Here is a 21,199-nt window from a genome sequence, read left to right as displayed (position 1 = left end):
AGCAATGGGAACCACTTAATATAGTTGTGAGAATTAAATGAAATAATGGGATAAAAAATATTAGTACCTGACACATAATGTTTATAACAGTTCATTTTTTCCATATTCTTACAGAATTTATCAAAATATATACACATAATAATTATTTATTGTTATTAACACCTTTAGGTGAAAATAGAGCTATAATATTGTACTCAGCATGATTTCATGTTTATTAAAATCATATGTATACACACACAAACGCACACGTATTTCTTCAAAGTATTTCTGGGAGAGTATTCAAAAATTGTAAACAGCGGTTCACTGTTGGAAGTGGGAAAGGGGACACTGGAAGCAAAGGGAAGGTGACTTTTTAAACTTCCTTCACTCTCAAGAATCTTTGAAATTTTAAAATGATTATTGACTTTAAAATAACACACATATGCAAACTGTCCACTCTACTTACCTCTGGGTAGAGGATTTTACAAGTGATTTTGTTTTTATATTTTGCATATTTTAATAAAAGTTATTTTACAATATAATGAGACATATCAAAACCTACAGGTAAACCAACTGTTACTACATTAGCTAAAATTTCAAATTACAAAATATCATGATGAAATTACTCCAATACTAGAGCTGTCTGTGATTTTTTAATGTTTAGAAACCATAGAATTGTCCTTTTTTCTAGTCCTTCAGTGCCAACCAGACGGTTCTGAGAAAAATTAAACCCAAATCATTTACATCAATCCAGAACACTTGACACTGAGCTGCAAATTTACATTCCATAATTGTTTAGTGAAAGCAACCCTGCAAGAGGCTGATGGCTCTAGAAGCCCAGCTGAATTGACAGAGCAGATGTTGTAGCCACTTGCAATACCTGTTCTCACCTAGATGTAAGCCTCATGTTCTGTTGTTTTAATTTTAGCACTGTCCTACTGATGTTTTATTTACTTATTTATTGAGTTTTTTTTACTTATGTATTGTATCCACACAAATACTTGGACAAGCCCCATTGTCTAAGATGAAGACAGTGTTTTTAATTTGGTTTACATTGGTATAGCAAATGATACACAACATAATTAGGAAAACGTTATATACGATTTATTACATTTAAGAAAACTTTTATGCCTACATAGCTACTACAATTTTTTAAAAAAGAGCATAAACACATTTTAGGGTGTATTCAAGTTAGATTATTTAAATTACATGTGTATAGATTAGACATAATTTAAATTAAACTACACATAAAGTCTAACTATTTACATATAATTACCTTTTGCTCGCTAGCTCTCCCTTTTTTCTTTAACCGAATATATTTAAGGTATATAACAAGATGTTTTAATATACTTACACATAATGAAATCGTTACTATAGTCAAGCAAAATAACACAAGCATCATTTTGCAGTTACCCTTTTTTTCTGTAAGAGCATCTAAAATCTACTCTCTTAGCAAATTCCCACTATACCAAACACTATTACAGCCATATTATTCATACTGTATATTAGCTCTCTAGTCTTATTCATCCCATAAATTCACAGTCAGGCAGGCTTATGATTTACATTCTGAGAACTATAATTCTTCAGCTAGAAATTTCTTTCTACATAAGTTAATTGAAAACACTATAATTATTTCTTCTGATTCCAAGTAACTTCACTCTCCAAAATTATTATTCAACTCATGATTACAAAAGAGATTATGATCTCTTAGAGAAGAGGATACATTAAAATAATACCTAGAACAGCATAAAGCACCTAGTAGATACTGGGTAAATGACTTCTGTTAGATTTATGATAAAAGCAATCCCAATCCTCAGGAAGTAATGGCAGTGAATTTGCACAACAGGCTCTACTTATAAAACAAACATCCTGGGTAGAAGAAGGTAACTAAAAAGAACCAGTGGGTGTTCCCAAAGATGCAAAGCACTCTGGTGGTAAAGTTTAAAAATGATTTAGACACATTTAAAAAATGGACAGAGAATATATTTGTTTACTATTGCTGCTATAACAAATTATCACAAATTTAATGGCTTGTAACAACAGAAATTCACCATCTTACAATTCTGGCCAGAAATCCTATAATTCAGGTCTCTGCAAGGCTCTGCTCCTTCTGGCAGCTTTATAGGAGATTTTGTTTCCTTGTCTTTTCCTGCTCCAGAGGTTGAGGCTGCCTGCAGTCTTTGGCTAATAGCCCCTTTTTTGTATTTCTCCAGTCTCTGCTTCCCATTCATCATCACATCTTCTCTGAAACTGACACCTCTTTTATAAGGACTTTTGTAATTATATTGGGCCCACTCAGATAATCCAGGGTAATCTATTTCAAGATCCTGAATTCAATCATATCTGCAAAGTGCCTTTTGCCATGTAAGGTAACATATTCACAGGATGGCCCTGCTAAGCTGTCTGCCCCTTCATTCCTCAAACCTGTTGCATTATTCAATATCGGTTTATCTCTTGATATCACCCTCATGCTTAATCTTATTGAGTTTTAATAAGGGATTATTCAGGGAACTATTTTAAACCAACATGAGTTTTTAAAAAAATACATTTCTGTAAGATCTTAGAGAATGAATTAAATGGAAACTAAAAGTCATATTAACTAAAGAATAAAGTAGTTTGTATTGTATGCAATGGAAGGAGATGGAGAAAGTTCTAGGAAATCTTTCTCACTAATAGCCAAGGAACTGTCTATTTCCTGGAGCGGGTCTCAAAAGATAGAGGACATAATAGGCTAAATTAACGTAAAAGCAGGACTCTGGTTTTGATAAAAAGAATCTTATTCAGACAGTGAAGGTGACAAAATATCAGATTGTATTTGATGGGAATAGAGTTTTTGAAATTTCCTTACCAGGAAATCTTTTAGTATAAGGCCACGATATTTCATATGTTCTCTGCCTGATTGCAAGAGCTGCCCAGCTATTCTCTTTGAATGCCTTCTGCTCTGTCTATCCATGATTGCATAGTGTCACAAGCCAAGGGAATCAGGTCTCTAAATTCTGCAATCACAGGTAACCAGCAGTAGACAGAACCAGACAGGGAAATGGACCAGTCCCTGCCTTTAGTGAAATTACTGGAGATTATATCTAGTCAATTGCCTGAGTTCACCTTAACCCTTTTGCGGTTATAGATCATCTGCTGTAAGAAGCAAAACAAATCCTAAACAGTAGACATCAGCCACGTACACACATGCACATGAATTTATGAGTAACAATATGACTCTATCATATGTAATTTCCTAATGACTAGAGAGCAAAGCAGCAAAAAAATAAGAATGCTGGATGACCAACATAAATTTGTGCTTCAGCAAAATCACAAATCCCTCTAAGACACAGACTACATAATTGCTTGGAAAAAGTCTTTTTTTTTTTTTTTTTTTTTTCTTTGAGACAGATTCTCGCTCTGTCCCCCAGGTTGGAGTGCAGTGGCGCGATCTTGGCTCACAGCAAGCTTCGCCTCCTGGGTTCATGCCATTCTCCTGCCTCAGCCTCCCAAGTAGCTGGGACTACAGGCACCCACCACTGCGCCTGGCTAATTTTTTGTATTTTTAGTGGAGATGGGGTTTCACCGTGTTAGCCAGGATGGTGTCGATCTCCTGACCTCATGATCCTCCTGCCTCGGCCTCCCTTTTTTTTTTTTTTTTTCTTTTGAAACGGAATCTGTCTCTATAGCCCAGACCAGACTGGAGTGCAGTGGTGCGATCTAGGCTCACTGCAACTTCTGCCTCCTGGGTTCAAGCGATTCTCCTGCCTCAGCCTCCCGAGTAGCTGGGACTACAGACGTGCATGCCAGGCTAATTTTTTTTTTATTCTTATGAGAGACAGGGTTTTTCCATGTTGATCAGACTGGTCTGAAACTCCTGACCTCAAGTAATATGCCCACCCTGGCCTCTCAGAGTGCTGGGATTACAGGTGTGAGCCACTGTGCCCGGCTGAAAAAGTCAAAACTTTAATGATAATTGACAAAAGGCTTACTGTATCTAATATAAACCAAAACCTAAAAACACCAAAACAAGAACAATTCTGAAGTTATAGAAATAAATATTGAGATATTTATTCCCAAATAAGAGAAATTCTGGCAGTTGTTATTAATACTTCCAGTATATTAAAATATGATTAAATTAATAAATATTTAAATTGGCCAGCTACTATTTCACTGGACAAAATGATTGGCCTACCACTGTCAAACAGTGGACTTGTACCACTGTCAAATGGTGTCCATGTACCTGGTAGAAAGTCATAGCTTTATGACTAACATACAAGCCCAAGATCTCCACTCTCTGTGTCCAAATTGGCCAGCTTAATGTTCTTATTTATTATTCGACTTATAGAATAAACTTTGAGACTATGTATAGAACAAACAGCATGCACCTGTGGTCTTGGCTACTTGGGAGGCTGAGGTAGGAGGATCACTTGAGCATGAGAAATTGAAGCTGCAGTGAACCATGACTGTGCCACTGTACTTCAGTCTGAGTGACAGAGAAAGATCCTATTTCTAAAGAGTTAAAAAGAATTAAAAAGAAAAAAGCTAATATTCTTTTACAACAATCCACTCAGTGTAGTTCAACAGAGCTCTTTTGTTTAATTATGAGGTTGTCCTGTTATTCACAATGGCTTTCCCAACCCCTTTTAGGCTAAGGTATCAACCTGCCAAAGAAATGTGCAAATTTAGAGATTTTTCACATTTGAAAGAGTGTATTACTTACATTCTCATTAAAATAGCTTTATCATAAAAATTTAAACTAATTATCAGAAATACATTAGAGATATAGATATTAGAACATATTTACAATCCAGAAGCAATTACTAATGACCGACATGTAAGAAACGTTTGTTTTCTATGTCATAAATTGTGTTAAATGTTCACATATATCAATTCATTTAACACTGATAGCAACTGAATGAGTTGAAAATTGTAATTACTTACTTATGCATATAAAAATCATTTTAGAGAAACTAGGAAGCTTTTCCACAGCTATACGTTTGAACAGCTATTTAGCAAGAACATTATTCCAGACATCAGAGTCTTATACCCAATTTGAAGATCATGGATTCTATTTCTAAATCAAAAAAGATTGTAAGTGATTCTGGATCTTTGTAATTTAGATTTTTTGGAACATGAGTAAGTAAAGGATATCCTGGAGTGATCAACAACTTACCATAGTTTCTATGAAACGAGCATGTGTCATAACTTTCTGTTGCTTGATATAAATGAACCTAGTATGCATTGTTAGGAGGGTGTAATAGCATCCTTCTTTCTTAATCATTCAGTCTAGGCTTCTATGCTCTCTTTGTCATTTTCATCTAGCTATCACTTCTGTAGAGTTGAATCTCAAATCACTATACCAATCCTAAACTTTCTCCCATCCCTATACCAATCCTAAATTTTCTCCAGTGACCTAGATCCTCACTAACAGTCTACCTAACACTTCTATTTAACTATCATTTCACATTTTTCCTGAGCAAAACATGCTTAAAGCTAGCATCATTATTTATTCTGACAGAGTAGCTTCTATGTCCTTTTTTGTCAATAGTATTCCAAAAGCCTTCCAATTGTCTCGTTTTCCATGATGTATCATATATTCCTTCTACCTCAATCTTCATCCAACAAAGGTTTAATTTTTAAACTCATGGCTTGAATGCCTTTGCTGAATTCTAATTGCCTACAATTGATGTTTTGCCCAAGGAAGGACAGGATAGGCAGATAATTCAATAGTAACTAAGGGAAGAGGAAGGTATGTATTAGTCTTCCCCTGCCTTCTAACAATTCTAATCCTCTCTCTAGTGCACTACTGTGTAATGGTAAACCAGAATATCCTTCAGATATTTGAAGTTACAAAAGCAGGTTAGTAAATATAGGCAAAATCTTCATGTTTCTTAGCTGATGTTCAAGGTCTTTCCAGTCTGGCACTCACCTATCTTCAAAATCCTTTTGTCCCAGTATTACCCCCACGAGCCTTAAACATCTACCAAACTTGACCCACTAGTTCCCATGTCCAAGTGTTTGTTCATGCCAGAAAGTAGGCCCTTAAATGCTAGATTATTAAGACACATTTTAGTCACAGGCACACCTGTTTTTTTCTTTGCAGTTCCTGTGGTCCCTTGTCTGTCTGATCCTTTTAACTACCTTCATAGCTAAATACAACATGCACAAGGAGAGAGTGCCTTAAGCATCTGCATTCTCTAATCAAAAAAGACCCATACAAAAAACAGTGTTTTTGTACTTGGTGTATCCTTAATAAAGTGTTGACTTGGTTTTGAGTGAAATAGTATAGTCTCCCTTTAGTTTTCCTCTCCACTCAAATCCTTTGGTATATAGACTATGTAAGATATTTACTGTGTTCATTTTGCCTGGTCTGCGGTCTACAAAGAATTTGAATGCTAGTCAAACTTCAAAATTATTGAATCAGCATGTTTACTCAACAGTTCTATTGTAGCCTGCTCAATAGTGAGCATGAAATAGCTAAAGTATAATAAGTAAGACACGTTGCCAGCAGGGAGATGTTTAATGGTGTGATACAGCAAGTGTCAAGTTTCTAAGCAGTGCCAAGATCTGTATCTAGCTTTAACTCCAGTGAAAAGTGGGCCCTCCTGCCAAAGATAGCAAAATAAAATCCTGCCCATGTCCCAGTTTGCAATAACAGAAAGAAAAAAGGCTGATCTCAGCTGAGCAGATAACAAAGCTAATATTGGCTGGGTGTGATAGCTCATGCCTGCAATCCCAGCACTTAGGGGCCAGGCGGGAGGATCACTTCAGGTCAGGAGTTTGAGAACAGCCTGGGTAGCATAGTGAGACCCCATCTTTACATTTTTTTGTTGTTGTTGTTGTTTAATTAGCTAGGTGTAGTAGCATGTACCTGTGGTCTCAGCTATTTGGGAGGCTGAGGTAGGAGGATCACTTGAGCACGAGAAATGGAAGCTGCAGTGAACCATGACTGTGCCACTGTACTCCAGCCTGAGTGACATAGCAAGATCCTATTTCTAAAAAGTAAAAAAAAAATAAAAACAGCTAATATTAAAGAAGTAAATGACACTGTACCAGGCATGGAAAGGGAAGAAGTTTGGCAGCATCTGCCATGTATTCAGTCAAACATCAAAGTGTTTAGAAAGGGAAGAATCCCTGATGAGGTCTACTTATTTGCTCAAACAGGCAATAAAACAAATTCCTGTTCTAAAAGTTGCTCCTACTCACAACTCAATTCAGTTCTAGAAAGAACTTACCATTCTATCCTGAGGCTTCTCTCTTCTTTATCCCTTTGTCTTTCTGCAGATGAGTTTCTTGAGATACGATTTTCTTGTTCTCAAGGGGTAAACAATTATGGCTAAAGATATATGCCAAGTAGAGGGCTGGAGTAGGCAATTACTATTTTTCCACGCTTGAATCTATACATTTTCTTAGGCAGAAGACCAGTAGGAGTAGATAGAAACATATTTAATTCTCCATATGAGAGCTTCTAGTGAAATATACATGTTTTACAGCTATGCTGATCTCAGAAGAACCCTTTGAGCAGCCTGTTGGGGTAGCTAGAGTCTCTCGAAACTCATAAAGTGGCCAAACTCATCTTGGTTTTCTCAGGGATTTCCTGGTTCTAGCACTGAAACTGCTGCATCCTAGGAAACCCCTCAGTTCTAAGAAACCCTACCTCTGATCACCATGAGCAAGGATTTACCTTTTAATAATGTATTATTAAACAATTATTCTCTATGTGTGCTAGATTTAAAAAGAAAGTTAAAACATACTAAATGATCTTGCGATTATATTATAATGTGATTATGAGTATAATCTACATTTTTCAAATGGAGCATTAAGACTCACAGGCTAAATGACTTGCCCAAACTAACACAGCTAATAAGCAATAGAGTCAAGATTTAAAACTAGGCCATCTAACTCAAAGTTCTACGTATTTGTTAGCATATCACATTATTATGTGTCTTTTCCTCAGAAGCAGTGTGGGAATTTTCCCTTCTCAAGTCCCATTGACTAAATGGAAAAGGCAAAGATGTTATTCATCCTCATTTAGTGTTAATTCTAATTTGTAATCAATGGCTGGTTTGCACTCAATTTGGTGAGAGGGGAACTCAGCAGTTTTTCCGCGATCCCAGAGAAACAGCTCAAGTTCACATACAGCCCTTTTCTCCCTCCTTGAAAGTTACTTATACAACCAGGGTGGCCACACCCACACACACACAGAGTAATGAGAACTTCTTTCCTCTGATTTCTAGTTCTAACTGCTGAGTCTGAATTGCCATCCCAGGCTCTTTTTTTCCTTTTTGATAAGACTTCTCACAGGAAACCTACGTGCCTTTCAAAAATTCTGTTGTCCATCAATTTCACTGCTACTGACAGTCTTTCATCAAATATGTCTAGTTTTGAACCCCAGCTGCAGGACACTGTCCAGCTTCTCTATTCTCAGACCCTGTGTAAACCAATGAAAGCAAACAGATACATTGGAAAGAGATTTTGCAGATGTCACACTGGACAAATCTGAGTCTCAGCTCTAGCCTGGAAAGGATACTCTGTTACAGGTAATCCGTGATTTCCTTGACACTTGCACTATAGCTTTGTACCTCCCACACTTGACACAAATAAATGCAACTTATTGTTAAAAGTGGAGAAGCTTCTAAATTATATGATTCTGTAGTTGTTGACTCCGGAATAACTGTTTCAAGTATTGTTTCCTGAAGAGATCTTTATATGTAAAAATTAAATGGCAGATGATGCCATCTTGTATAAAAAGATTTATACAGATGATTCTGAGCAGTGACGGCTTCTACAAATCCCATGGTTTGGCCTTTCCTACCTAGCAACTTAAGAGTCTAAGCCTCGAGATAATGAGCAGGAGTTACAGTGATGTTTATCATGGTTGACAGAGTTGTGTAAAAATTCTCAAAGCAAGAAAGATGTCTGCTGTGCCCAAGTGCACCTGCTTCTGGAGACTTTCTAAAAATTAAGATTTGGGCAGATGATTCTGCTTTAGTTAATGAAAATCATACAATCTTGTGAATTTAAATCTATCAGTTTCTTCCCTGTCATTGTCACCATCACCCTGCAGTTATTGTTTGACCAGAATAGCTGAGTCATTTTTCACATGATGCAGGTATTTCAAATGATAGAAATACATTATTCAAAGGTTAATGTATTTAGTGTCTTTGGTCAGGCATTCAAACTTTCAACTTACATTTCCCAACACATTTTCCACTTTTTTCCTCCACATGATTGGACATACTACTGTCTACTTTCTTGTCTATGATGCAACTCAAGTTTTGTACTGCTTCCTGGTCTACATTTTCTTTTCCATATCCATGTGTCAAAATTGTATCCAAACATTTAAGCCCAATTTAATTCCACCTTTTCCATAAAGTCTGCACTGAGACCCCAAATCAGAAATACATCTTCTCTTAAATGTACAGAACACTTTTATTCACCTATCTGGAAGGTAAATTACTCTTTATCCCATATTGTAACAGAATAATTAGGTACTACTGAAAATGAGATTCTGATGTTTTCATGGCAATATCTATTTTTTCATTATTCAAAATACAAATAATTAAGTGAAAGTAAATATATGAAATGATATTCTATTTTCTCTAAATTGTGGAAAATATATAATTTGAAGACTGTGAATATACAGGATTATACTCTATTGTTAAAAATGGCGTCAGTCATTCACTCCTCTTATTAAAAAAAAAAAAAAAAGAGCCTTATTTCCACATTCTTTGAATCTCAGTGGGACTTATGATGTGTTTTCACAATAGAATGTGGTAAAAGTGATAGCTGTCAGTTCCAGTTTTGGATTCAAATGGCCTTGCATGCTTCCACTTATTCCTTTAGAATCCTGTCACTGTCATATAATCAAGTTTGGTTTGGCCAGCTGGATGATGAATAACAGCCCAATTGCCCCGCTCCAGAATAGCCAAACAGCCACCAGAAATGTGAGCAATGGCCCCTGTTTGGCTGACCATACATGTATCAATGAATGTAGGCAAGACCCATGGATTCATTGTTTAAGCCACTGAGTTTTGGACTGGTTTGTTACATGGCAATATCTAACTGATACAGTTACTATATATGATAGAATATAAGGATAGGACATTAAGATTGGAATAGGTTTTAAATAATCAAGCATCTGATATTTAAATTCCTTGTGCAATATTTCTAACAACCGAGCACCTAGTTTATTTAAAAATCTCTAACAGTAGGAAACTTAGTATTTACAAAGACAGCTCTTGATTGGAAATATCTTCTTATATTGGTCAGAAGCATGCCTATACACAATTTCTTCAATGATCCACGTTCTGTCCACTGGGAAGCTCAGGACAATATAGTCCCTTTTCTAACCTAATCTTTTAAATAATCGAAGACTTCTGACATGAATTCTCACTTGAACCTTCTCTTTTCTAGATTCAGCATGTATGAACGCAAAGCCTCTGTCAGCATGGTTCCCTGACCAACTATGAAGATCAAAGTGCACCCTCCTCGTACCTACAGGCATTGAAAATGTTGCATGCTTAAATTCTGAGAAGAAAGGGGAAAAAAGGGAAACGTTGCATGGATGAGAAAAAACATTTTATTTAATTAATGTACTGAAATTCGGTAGTTGTTAATTACTGTATCATAACCTAGGTTATCTTGGTTAATATACTATTTATACTCCATCTTGTTAGTCTCAGCTCATTGTTGTAATATGCTAAGATCTTTTAGACATTAATTCCATTATTAATATACCAGTTATTTTGCCCAGGTATATGTAACCCTCAAATTGGAGAAGTATGTATTTTATATTTTTATCTTTCCCAGTTAAAAACAATCTAAATCCATATTCATGGATTGGAAAAGGTAATATTGCTAAAATGTCCATACTACCGAAAGCAATCTACAGATTCGATGCAATATGTATCAAAATACCAATAGAAAGTAGATAGGTGAATAACAGAGGCTAGGAAGAACAGAATGGAGGTGGGGAAGAAGAGAGATTAATAGGTACAAAAATATAGTTAGATAGAGGAAATAAGACCTAGTTCTCAATAAATCAGTCGAGTGACTACAACAATATGTAATTTATTATACATTTCAAAATAGCTAGTAGAGAATAATTTGAATATTCCAGGCATAAAGAAAAATGTTTAAGGTAATGAATATTTCAATTACCCTGGTTTAATTATTACGCATTATATGAATAAATCAAAATACCACAGGTACCCCTAAATATGTGTCTCTGTTATATACCAATTTGTAAAAATCTATATAAAGGCAATTCCTGAGGCATTTCAATAAGAGCCATTCCTGAGTACAATATCAACCATGAATTATCACACCTTGGGTCCAGTCATTCAACCTATTATTAGTTTATCTAGGTCATATTTTTCTAGGAGATATCCTGAAATTCCTTTGCAAACATATTTTCAAAATCTAGAAATAGATCTACATTTATTTGGTACATATAATGAGAAACCTTTTCAGACCAATACATAATGTAATGTTAAATTTAAAATATAATGTAAGTGTACAGTACACTATTTAACAGAACAGATCCAAAAATGAGCATTATTATTTGTAAAATTGTATCAATTTGGCATAATACCAAAGCAATCAAATTCTGAAGTCAGGTAGATCTAGTTCAAATCTCAGCTCTAATACTGTCACTGATCTTGACGATGTATAGTGTCTGGATTCCTGAATTACCTCATCTGTAAAATATGAATAATAACTATCATACCTACCTCAAAGAGTTGCTACAAGAATTAAAAGAAGTAATGTTAAACAATGCTCAGATATGGGTCTGTTATATTGCAACGTTTCAAAAAGTATTACTTACTATATCATAATAATTATGAATTTGAGATAGACCATCTTTAAATGACATCTAAAGTGTTGCTTAATTATTTTATTTTATACTCTTTCTAAATGTTAAGATAGCCTAAAAACTAAGAACTCTTAATCTGCTAGTCTTAGATAGATTTTGTCATATCTGAAAATTACAGTGCAGTTCTTAGAGGAAGCTGTTTCATATTTAAGAAAGTATATGGATTAAGCCAACTTGTTATTTTAAATAAGAAGTGAGTAGTAGAGAATAGCATCTCTACTATTTACAAGTTTATAGCAGCAGTAGCACACATTTTTAGCAGCGATTATTTTATTGTTCTCTTACACTACTATATAGTCTGTCTATAAGAGGGAATCTATGTCATCTACCTGAATGGAATAAGGTATTTATTCATTAAAATATATCTAAAAACATACTCAATATATGTCTCATTGGAAAAGACAATGATCACCCTCAGTGTTCCTCTTTTTTTTCCTCTCTAAGAATTTTATATGTATTAGATGTGCTCAATAGCCACATCAATTACAGCTTGGAAAGAACCAGTCGATGCAGGAAACATGGTATTTCTTACATTTTCCATCTTATTTAGTGGGGTTATTTTCAGTGTTTCCCAGCTAATAGCTGGTAATTTTCTGACACAAGTGATTATTCTGCTCAATGTAACAGATGATATTTTCTGTAGTTACTAAACTTGCACCACTTTAAGACTGACGACTCAAACACTGTCTTCATAAAGGATGTATCAGTGATTTTAATTTGCTACTCTTCAAACTCAAAGAATATCTGGAAGGCACTAGAAGATTAAGCTTGACTCTCTGATGTAGCTAAGATTCATTAATTTCCTAATAAATTTAAGCCATAGAGACTTAGGGTTCATGATTAAGAATCTGATATATAAAGAGCTGAAATGTATAGTAATATATAAATGTTGAATAAGCAAATTGAACAGAGAAGGAAATGTGTTTCAATATAACACTTTTTTCTCAGAAACAAGTTTCTTAACTAGCAATTTCATTTTTCTGAGGCTGGATTGGCCCTGCTTGCTGCTATATTAAGTTGGCATTCCTGTGATACTCAAAGCCAGAAGAGAGTACTAGCATTGGCTTGAGATATAGACCTTGGAGTGAGAAAAAAAATTGTGAATGAGTTCATGAGGGTAAGAAGATAGAAGTAGTACAATGCTTAAGCTTATGTTGATGGCCTTAGTTTTCTAATTGAGAACAGACTGGCCTTGGGAGTTGGGTGTGTGATGAAACTTATATCGCTAATATTGAGATGGTCTTACCAAATACTAGTCCTTTGGAAGTGCATGATTTGGGGTTCTTTTAAAGTACATCTCAAATATTATGAGGTCGAGTTAGTGGCTCACAGAAATCAGGGAAAGGCAAATTTCCTACTGAATGTGTTTTTATCGGCAATCACCTAAAGATGAAAGGAAAAGCAGGCCCTTTCTAAGAAGCCAACCAGTGCTGTGTAGATCAATTATGGAAGGCTCCAGTGCCAGGAACTGGCTAAAGGGAAGTTGTCAGAGTTGATGGCAGCTCTGATTTCCTTCCCCAAAGTAGAGCCATTATCTGCTTTGTGGCTTGAAAGGGATGTGGGGTCATGTGAATCTCGATCTGAAATGTAAATGCCGGGCGCTGTGGCTCACTCCTGTAATCCCAGCACTTTGGGAGGCTGAGGCAGGCAGATTGCCTGAACTCAGGAGTTTGAAACCACCCTGTGCAACTTGGTGAAACCTCATCTCTACTAAAATACAAAAAAATTAGCCCTGCATGATGGCACATGCCTGTAATCCCAGCTACTCGGTAGGCTGAGGCAGGAGAATTACCTGAGCCCAGGAGGCGGAGGTTGCAGTGAGCTGAGATCATGCCACTGCATTCCAGCCTGGTTGAGAGCGAGACTCCATCTCAGAAAAAAAAAGAAAGAAAGAAAGAAAGAAAGGAAGAAAAAAGAGTAGCTTTCATACAATGAGTAAAATTGGAGGTTCTCCTGGCTTACACCTAGGATTATCCTGAGGTTTCATATTCTTAAATACTATTAAATAATGGAAGTAAAAAATGTGATTTGGGAGAACAACTTTTTATCGTCAGCCTCCTAAAGCTCAGAAGATGGCCTCTATTAGAATAGATGTCAGGTTTCTTATCTATGTGTGAGGATGGATGAATGGACCTATTTTCTAATATTACCCGAAGATGGGGGATTCTTATACAGTATCCCTGATCAACTGTGGGTAATAGTCAAGTGTTTTTCCTAGGTTTATGGTCTACCACTGAGTAAGAAAGAATGTTAAGCTATAAACCCAAGCCAGAAAGTGAGGTGATCAAAAAGGTGCCAATCTACAACTTGGTGAACTATGAGCTATTAGTAGCTTCAGGATGACAGCTCCATTTTTTAAATCTTCTGAGTCAGTTTTATGATTATTTTGCCACCATAAATTTAGGAACAAAGTATGCCTAACCGAAATTGTTTATAATCTACCTCAAGAAAACTATGGCTTAACTAAGCATGGTTAAGATTATAGAGAGTAAAGTTCATCTTAATTTCATAGATGCTGTGCCAAAGTCTATTTCCCACTAAATATGGGAATGTGGTTGTGAGGTCCCATAGATCCACACATTGAAGTAGTCACCCCAATGTCTGGTCTTTGTAGCTGACATCAAAAGCTAACCTAATGATCTTATGACTTTCCAAGTAGAGAAGATAATCAACTGCTCCTGAGACTAGAGAGAGCTGGAGGTAGGCCAAAATTAGACAGGCAGTCTTCTTGACCACAGGAAGCTAATGGCTCAGCAACCACTCCTTGATTCATGGGTTTTAGAAAGCTGATGGCCTTGTGGCTATCAGTTTTCCTAATTAAGAAACTCTCTATCTAGATTAAGCCTTTGTGCATAAGATATTATGTGTTTGCTCTGCGTGAGGACTGCAGACAGTGTGCTGAGGACTAACAGGCATGATACAATCAAGAGTCTGTGATTGGGCGTACTCCCTGAAGTCTCACATGAGGCTCCTTTCTAGCAGCTGCAACTGCCTTGTGGCATGATTGTGCCCAACATGGTTGTGGCCAAGAGATGTCAAGGATTGTTTCTCCTGTAATAATTTAAGCAAGTGAACTTAGGAATTTAAGTTAAACTCCTTAGGAATTTAAAATCAAGTTGGAGGATAAGAATCTTGCTAAATCTATGCAACTTATCAAACTATTATATGCTACAGACTGATACAAAAAAATAGAAACACTAAAAACAGTGATAATACTTTACCACAGTAAAAAGAAAGAGAAATAGAAATCAAGAAAGATATTCAAAACCATGTGAAAAGACCTATACAGATCAGTTCCAGGATCACCCATCAGAGACCCAAATCTGCAGATACTCAACTGCCTTATATAAAATGGCACAGTATTTGTGTATTTCCTGTGCACATCGTCCCATATACTTTAAATTATCTGTAGGTTACTTATACCACCAAATACAATGTAAATGCTGTATTAACAGTTGTGGTCTTGAATTTCTTTTTGTGCTTCTTATTGTTTCATTGCTACTGATTATTATTGTTTAGCAGATTCTCAATCAACAGCTGTTTGAATCCACAGATATAGAACCCACAGATACAGAGGGCCAACTGTCCTTTACATTTAAGAAAAAAAAAGTCATTAAAGATATTTAAGTAGAAAGGCCCGTGCTTTAAAGGCATTGATCTTTAACAGTGTAGAGATTAGATTTAATGTGGAAGAAGAAATTAACAAAGGAAGATTGTTTAGAAGATCAGTCTCAGAAGATCAGTTTGCAACTGCCTAAGTAAAAGGTGCTGAGGACAAAAACGAGGTCAATGGTAATATGAATACAAATAAGTTGAAAAAATATGGTAATGGTGACTCACTGACTATACAACAATGACTTATTAAAGTAGGCCATGTTTGCATCTGTTAAGCCTTATAATAAATAGAAATCTTTATTTCACTCTTACCTAACTCTATAGTGAACTCCTTCTACACCAAGTTCTCTGGAGGGAAAGGAAGCTGCTCCCTAAAAATAACTAACTAAAAGGTCAAAGACCACATTAGTCCATTTTCACACTGCTATAAAAACACAACATGAGACTGGGTAATTTATAAAGAAAGGAAGTTTAACTGACTCACAATTCTGCATGTCTGGGGAGGTCTCAGGAAATTTCCAATCCTGGTAGAAGGCAAAGGGGAAGAAAGTCACATCTTACACGGCAGCAGGAGACAGAGAGCCGGGGGCAGGGGGAAGTGCCAAACATTTTTAAAGCCTCAGATCTTATGAGAACTCCCTAGCATGAGAATAGCCTGGGGGAAACTGACCCCCATGATCCAATAACCTCCTACCAGGTCCCTCCTTGACACATGGGGCTTACAATTTCAGATGAGATTTAGGTGACAGAACCAAACCATAAGCCAAACACAAAGAGTGACCTGTCACCATGATTAAAGCACTGTGTTATGTGGGGGTTGTCATTTTCTTAATATTTGGCAAACCTGGTTCAGAGCATGCAAGGATGGTGATGTAGGGTAAACCACTGACTCACAAGAAAATTCGGTGGAAACAGCCCATGTTTAGGCTTAGGAGAATTTCTGACCCTTGAAAAATAGGGAAGTTATCTGAGGGAATAGGGAAGAATCAAATTGGTGGACTTGATAGGAAGAACTGAAATAAAATGTTCTCAGCTATGAGAGAAAAGACTGCTGCGATGAGAAAAATTAAGCGAAGAGTCCCTGGAGCGTAGGAACAACTTTATCCTCTATGCTAAGTGAAAGATTCTAGACCCTGGCTAAACATGGAAGTCAAGACTATGAAAGAGGAAGAGGGTGTAAGGATAGTATATAATCTCAACTTTATAGAGAAACAAAAAACCAATGTCAGGACTGTAACACAAAATTAAAAATATGTTAAAACAGCTTTATTCATATGTTGAACAACCTAGCTGACATTGGGTTCTACAACAGAAACAAAAATTGGTATTTTAATTAAGGTAAATTTAAGAAAAACAATGGAATTGTATAGGACTTTGGATGAAAATTAGCTTGTTCACATTTACCAAGATAGCTGTTCCTGGTGATAATTGTCCTTCCCTTTAACAGTGTCTCTTCATTTTTCTCTGTCTCTGCATTACTTCACTTCTGTAACCACCGCCTCTTTCCTGAAAAGGTTCAATCATTCTGGTTGAGGTTGAATAGAAGTCACCAGCCTAGATCAGAACCATGGCCAGAGGAATTTCACATAGGCTCGAGGAAGTTAGTGCCATGAGAACCGTAATGCAGAGAAGAATTTGAATGACTAGTGAAGAAAGAAAATACAGATGATAACATCCTCCCCAAATTGTTTTTCCCTAATCCCACCACTGTTTTATAGACTTGCCCAAATTGTGGTGCATGCAAGTCTGGTACTTTGAGAATAGACAAACACAAACACCAACACACACCAACACACACACACACACACACACACACACACACACACACACACACACACACCCCTTGCAATGCTGCTTATAATTCAACCAGTGGAGCTCTAACTACAAATGTCAAGGGAAAGGGAAACTTAAGTCATATACAATGAAAGCACCAAAGGAGTGTTCTTCTAATTAAAATCTTGTTTCACATTTGGAGAAGGTACTCATGTGACTCTGTTCACTATCATTGAGTAAAAGTAGTTTCATCAAATTGATGCTGTGTAACCATGGGCATGTATCACTCAGATACCCCTTAGAGAGAATCTGCTGACAGTAGGATAGCTGGGTAAGAGCCTCCAGCTGCCACACCTGCAGTATCCACTGCAGCATTCACCCCTAGGCTACACCCTCCCCAAGCTGCTCCCAACCAATGGCTAAACTTCGGGGAGATAATAGAGCTGGCCACTTGTACCCAATGAAAGACTCCACTAGTAAGCAAACTTTTCTCTCCATTTGTCTGAATGGCTTTCTTTTATCCTCAGTATAGTCAATTTCAGGCTTTTCATACCCAATTCTCCTTCCTACTCCATATACTTTCGCAAATGTAAGAACTGTGTCATGGTCCAACGGCTCTTCTCACCTACTTCTGCTATCTCTCCATTTTATCTTTGAGACATTTCTGCCCAATAAACCTCTTGTACTTTTCATATTGAGTTGCTGTGTGCTTTGTGTATGACTCTTTGCTGACACAGATGACAAAAGTTAACAAAATCTTATAAAACCACTCAAGGGTATAAATGTTAAATTCATTGATTTCACCAAAACATGTATCCTTCCCACTTTCTCTTGTCGCTTTTATTTTTCTGTCACCTCTTCTCTCTCCCTCTTCCAGTTTTTCCCCAGAGCCTGTCTGAACTTTTATCACAACAGATAGGAAAAACAGAATGAAATTTGCCATGTCTTTTCTGCCAACACTTATAGGAAATGTACAGACAGCTAAGCAGAAATCAGAAAGCAGAATTATTAATTTCATTATCTGGTTTCAGTGTATATAGCTTATTAATTTGTTTTAGTGTGTATAGATTATTCTTTCACTGACACTTGAGTAAACTAAGGAAAGGATGAATGTGGTTTGGCTCTGAACTGATTGGGGATGGCAAAGGTAGAAAAGTGAAGAATTTAGCAGCATTGTAATAGAAAAGTAATGACTCCGTATTTTGAAATTCTGCCCCGGTCATAGTTTTTTAGGATGATAGAAGTGATATTTAAACCGTATTTTATTTTATTTTTAAAATATATTTAAAATATTTATAGAAAAATTAAAATAAGCACATCTTTCAGAAAGAGCTTGTGATTGAAGGTTCATATGTAAATATATCCTTGCGGTTCTTTAAGAGAAAATAAGCATTCAGGCAATGATAAATTGTCTTGATGACTGAAAGCTATCACCCCCTTCCCATACTATCACAGTTCCAAAATCCCTTAGAAAGTCAGTTGAAAGAGGCATTTTCAGAAAATGTAACAGTGTGGAAAGATCTATTCGAAATGTAAAGAGAAACTATTTTAGCCAGACATTTATACTGCATGTGCTTAACAAAAGGATGGATGTAGATTAACTCTTGTTCTGACAAGGATTAAGTCCATATTCAGACAGAGTTAGCAAATCAAACTTTTACGAAGTGATAGATGCTGTAGCTGAGGGGGAGGTGCAGAATCTGTAACATCATAAACTCAGATAAACCTCCAGGTGTGTGACACTATGTACCAACATTTTTCATAATTAAATTAGAATTCAACTTAATTATTTCCTAAGAAAAACATTTTATTTAGTTGTCAAATTATTATTGCTGGTAAACTTAAAGACACAGTATTTGTGGTGTTGTAGTAGAGACAGTAGTTTATTTACTACCTTAATTTCTCTGAATAATTCATAGTGATCTTTTACCACAACTGGTTTTATAACTTATTTAAATTACTATAACATTAGAATATGAATGAGAGCAATTCTTCACATATTTATTTCAAGGTCATTGAAGTTAAAGATGTAACAGAAATAACATCTTAATCACTTCTATTTGGAAAAATCAAAATAAAAATGATACATATATATAAATTTGTAGGAGTTTTAAATTTAACACTTTAAATGTTACAAGTATTTTATTTGAAATAAGTAACATGTGGATGTATTTAACAATAAAATTATTTTGAAAAAATGAGTGTATTATAAAACAGAACTGTGAAATTTTTGCCTAGATAAAAAAACTAAAAGATGGCTCTAAATTTTGCTATTTATATTGTACATCAATGTATTCAAATTTCAGCATAAAACATCTAATATACATATATATGTATATAGATTTAAATTATTGGCCAGGGACAGTGGCTCGTGCGTATAATCCCAGCACTTTGGGAGGCCGAGGTGGGTGGATCGCCTGAGCTCGGGAGTTCAAGACCAGCCTGAACAACATGACAAAACCTGGTCTCAATTTAAAAAAAAATCTATATAAATAGATAGATATATAATCAATTATATAGATATCTCTATATATTCATATATAAAGAGGTATATATGAATATAAAAACTGTGTGTAAGCATTGATCCATAAATTACACTTTTAAAATCTATTATATTTACCATAGTATCTACAATTATGTCATAATTTACAATTACGAATTAGAAACAATTTTGAAAACCCACCAGCAGAAGAATAAAACATGTTGTATGAATGTTTTCAAATATTTGCACCACTTCAAAATAATAAAGTAGAAAATTTTGCAAGGCATTTGTCATTAAATGGAAAAAAAGAGACCAGCAAGCTGCAGAGGCAATGAGGCATTTGGATTGAGATTATAGGCTCTGGAATTAGATTAACTGAGCTTGAATACTGATTTTGCCACTCGCTAGCTGTCTTAAGGAAACATTTCATAAGTGCTTTGTGGATTGGTTTCCTCATTTTTAAAATGAGAGTCAAAATAGTACTTACCTCATATGGCCATTGTAAAGATTAAGTGAGTCATTATGTATAGAACAATTATAACAGCATAGATACAAAGTCAGCATTAAATTCATGCTTATTTATTTACACGGAGTGGACTGTTTTATGTTAAAATGCAAAAAATATCACCATGCAAAACTACTTATTTTATATCAACATAGATATGTATTGCAAACATGCAGCAAAATGCCTATGAACATTCATACCACACTGATACCAGTGTGTAACTTTTACCATTAAAGACGAGGCTGCTTGAATTTTTTACACAGAAAATAAATTTCATACATTATTTTTGTGATTACATTTTAAATACTTTGATACTCATGTTAAATGTAATACTATGCAACTGTGAAAAAGAATCGTATCGATTACATTCATGGAGTTATTGATATGAAAAAGTTCATGCACATATATAATTATGAAAACAAGCAAATTGAAAGAGAGCATGAATTGTATCAATATGAATTCAATCATGTAAAAGTATGTGGTTGTAGTTGGGTATGTAATGTTAATGTTAACAGTTAAACTGGTTAGGTGATTTTGACTTATATATATATAATTATACACATATTCATATTTTTAGAATCATTTTGTAGTTAACTTTTTTTTAAGAAAACGCTGTAATGTTGACTTTATTGTGAAATAAAGTAGCAATGAGACTAGTTAATCATGCAGCATCCTGCATTCAAAGCATATATGTTGAGAGCAGAGCCAAGTACCACTGATGAATGGAATAAATTACAAAGGTATAAAGATACTTACCCACCACACACCTGGAGTGCAGAGAACTTGGAAGCATCCAAATCATTGCCACTTACTATTCGAGCCTTAAATGAAGAATGAGAGAAAAACAAAACAAACAGGCTTTTAGCATACTACAGTTTTATGTACATGAAATCGGGACACAGGTCAACTGCACTACACACGTAACACCTAGTATGACAGATGCTAAGCAGGGTCAGCTCCAAGTCAAAGCTGCTATGTTTTTACG

General features: G+C 35.5%; 1 protein-coding gene across 2 annotated transcripts in view; it reads right to left on the bottom strand.

Annotated features, from left to right (window-relative positions):
• The window catches only part of UNC13C (unc-13 homolog C), a 701,690-nt gene that overhangs the window by 494,361 nt on the left and 186,130 nt on the right, over positions 1 to 21,199 (bottom strand). For both annotated transcript variants that reach the window (XM_030930702.1, XM_010352869.2), the window contains one exon: positions 20,971 to 21,035. In XM_030930702.1, the coding sequence (XP_030786562.1) occupies positions 20,971 to 21,035 (65 nt within the window). The remainder of the gene's footprint in view (positions 1 to 20,970; positions 21,036 to 21,199) is intronic.

This window comes from Rhinopithecus roxellana, chromosome 5, assembly GCF_007565055.1.
Source record: "Rhinopithecus roxellana isolate Shanxi Qingling chromosome 5, ASM756505v1, whole genome shotgun sequence".
Classification (NCBI taxonomy): domain Eukaryota; kingdom Metazoa; phylum Chordata; class Mammalia; order Primates; family Cercopithecidae; genus Rhinopithecus; species Rhinopithecus roxellana.
The sequence above is the reverse complement of the archived record's forward strand: the minus strand, read 5'-3'. Positions and strand labels throughout refer to the sequence as shown.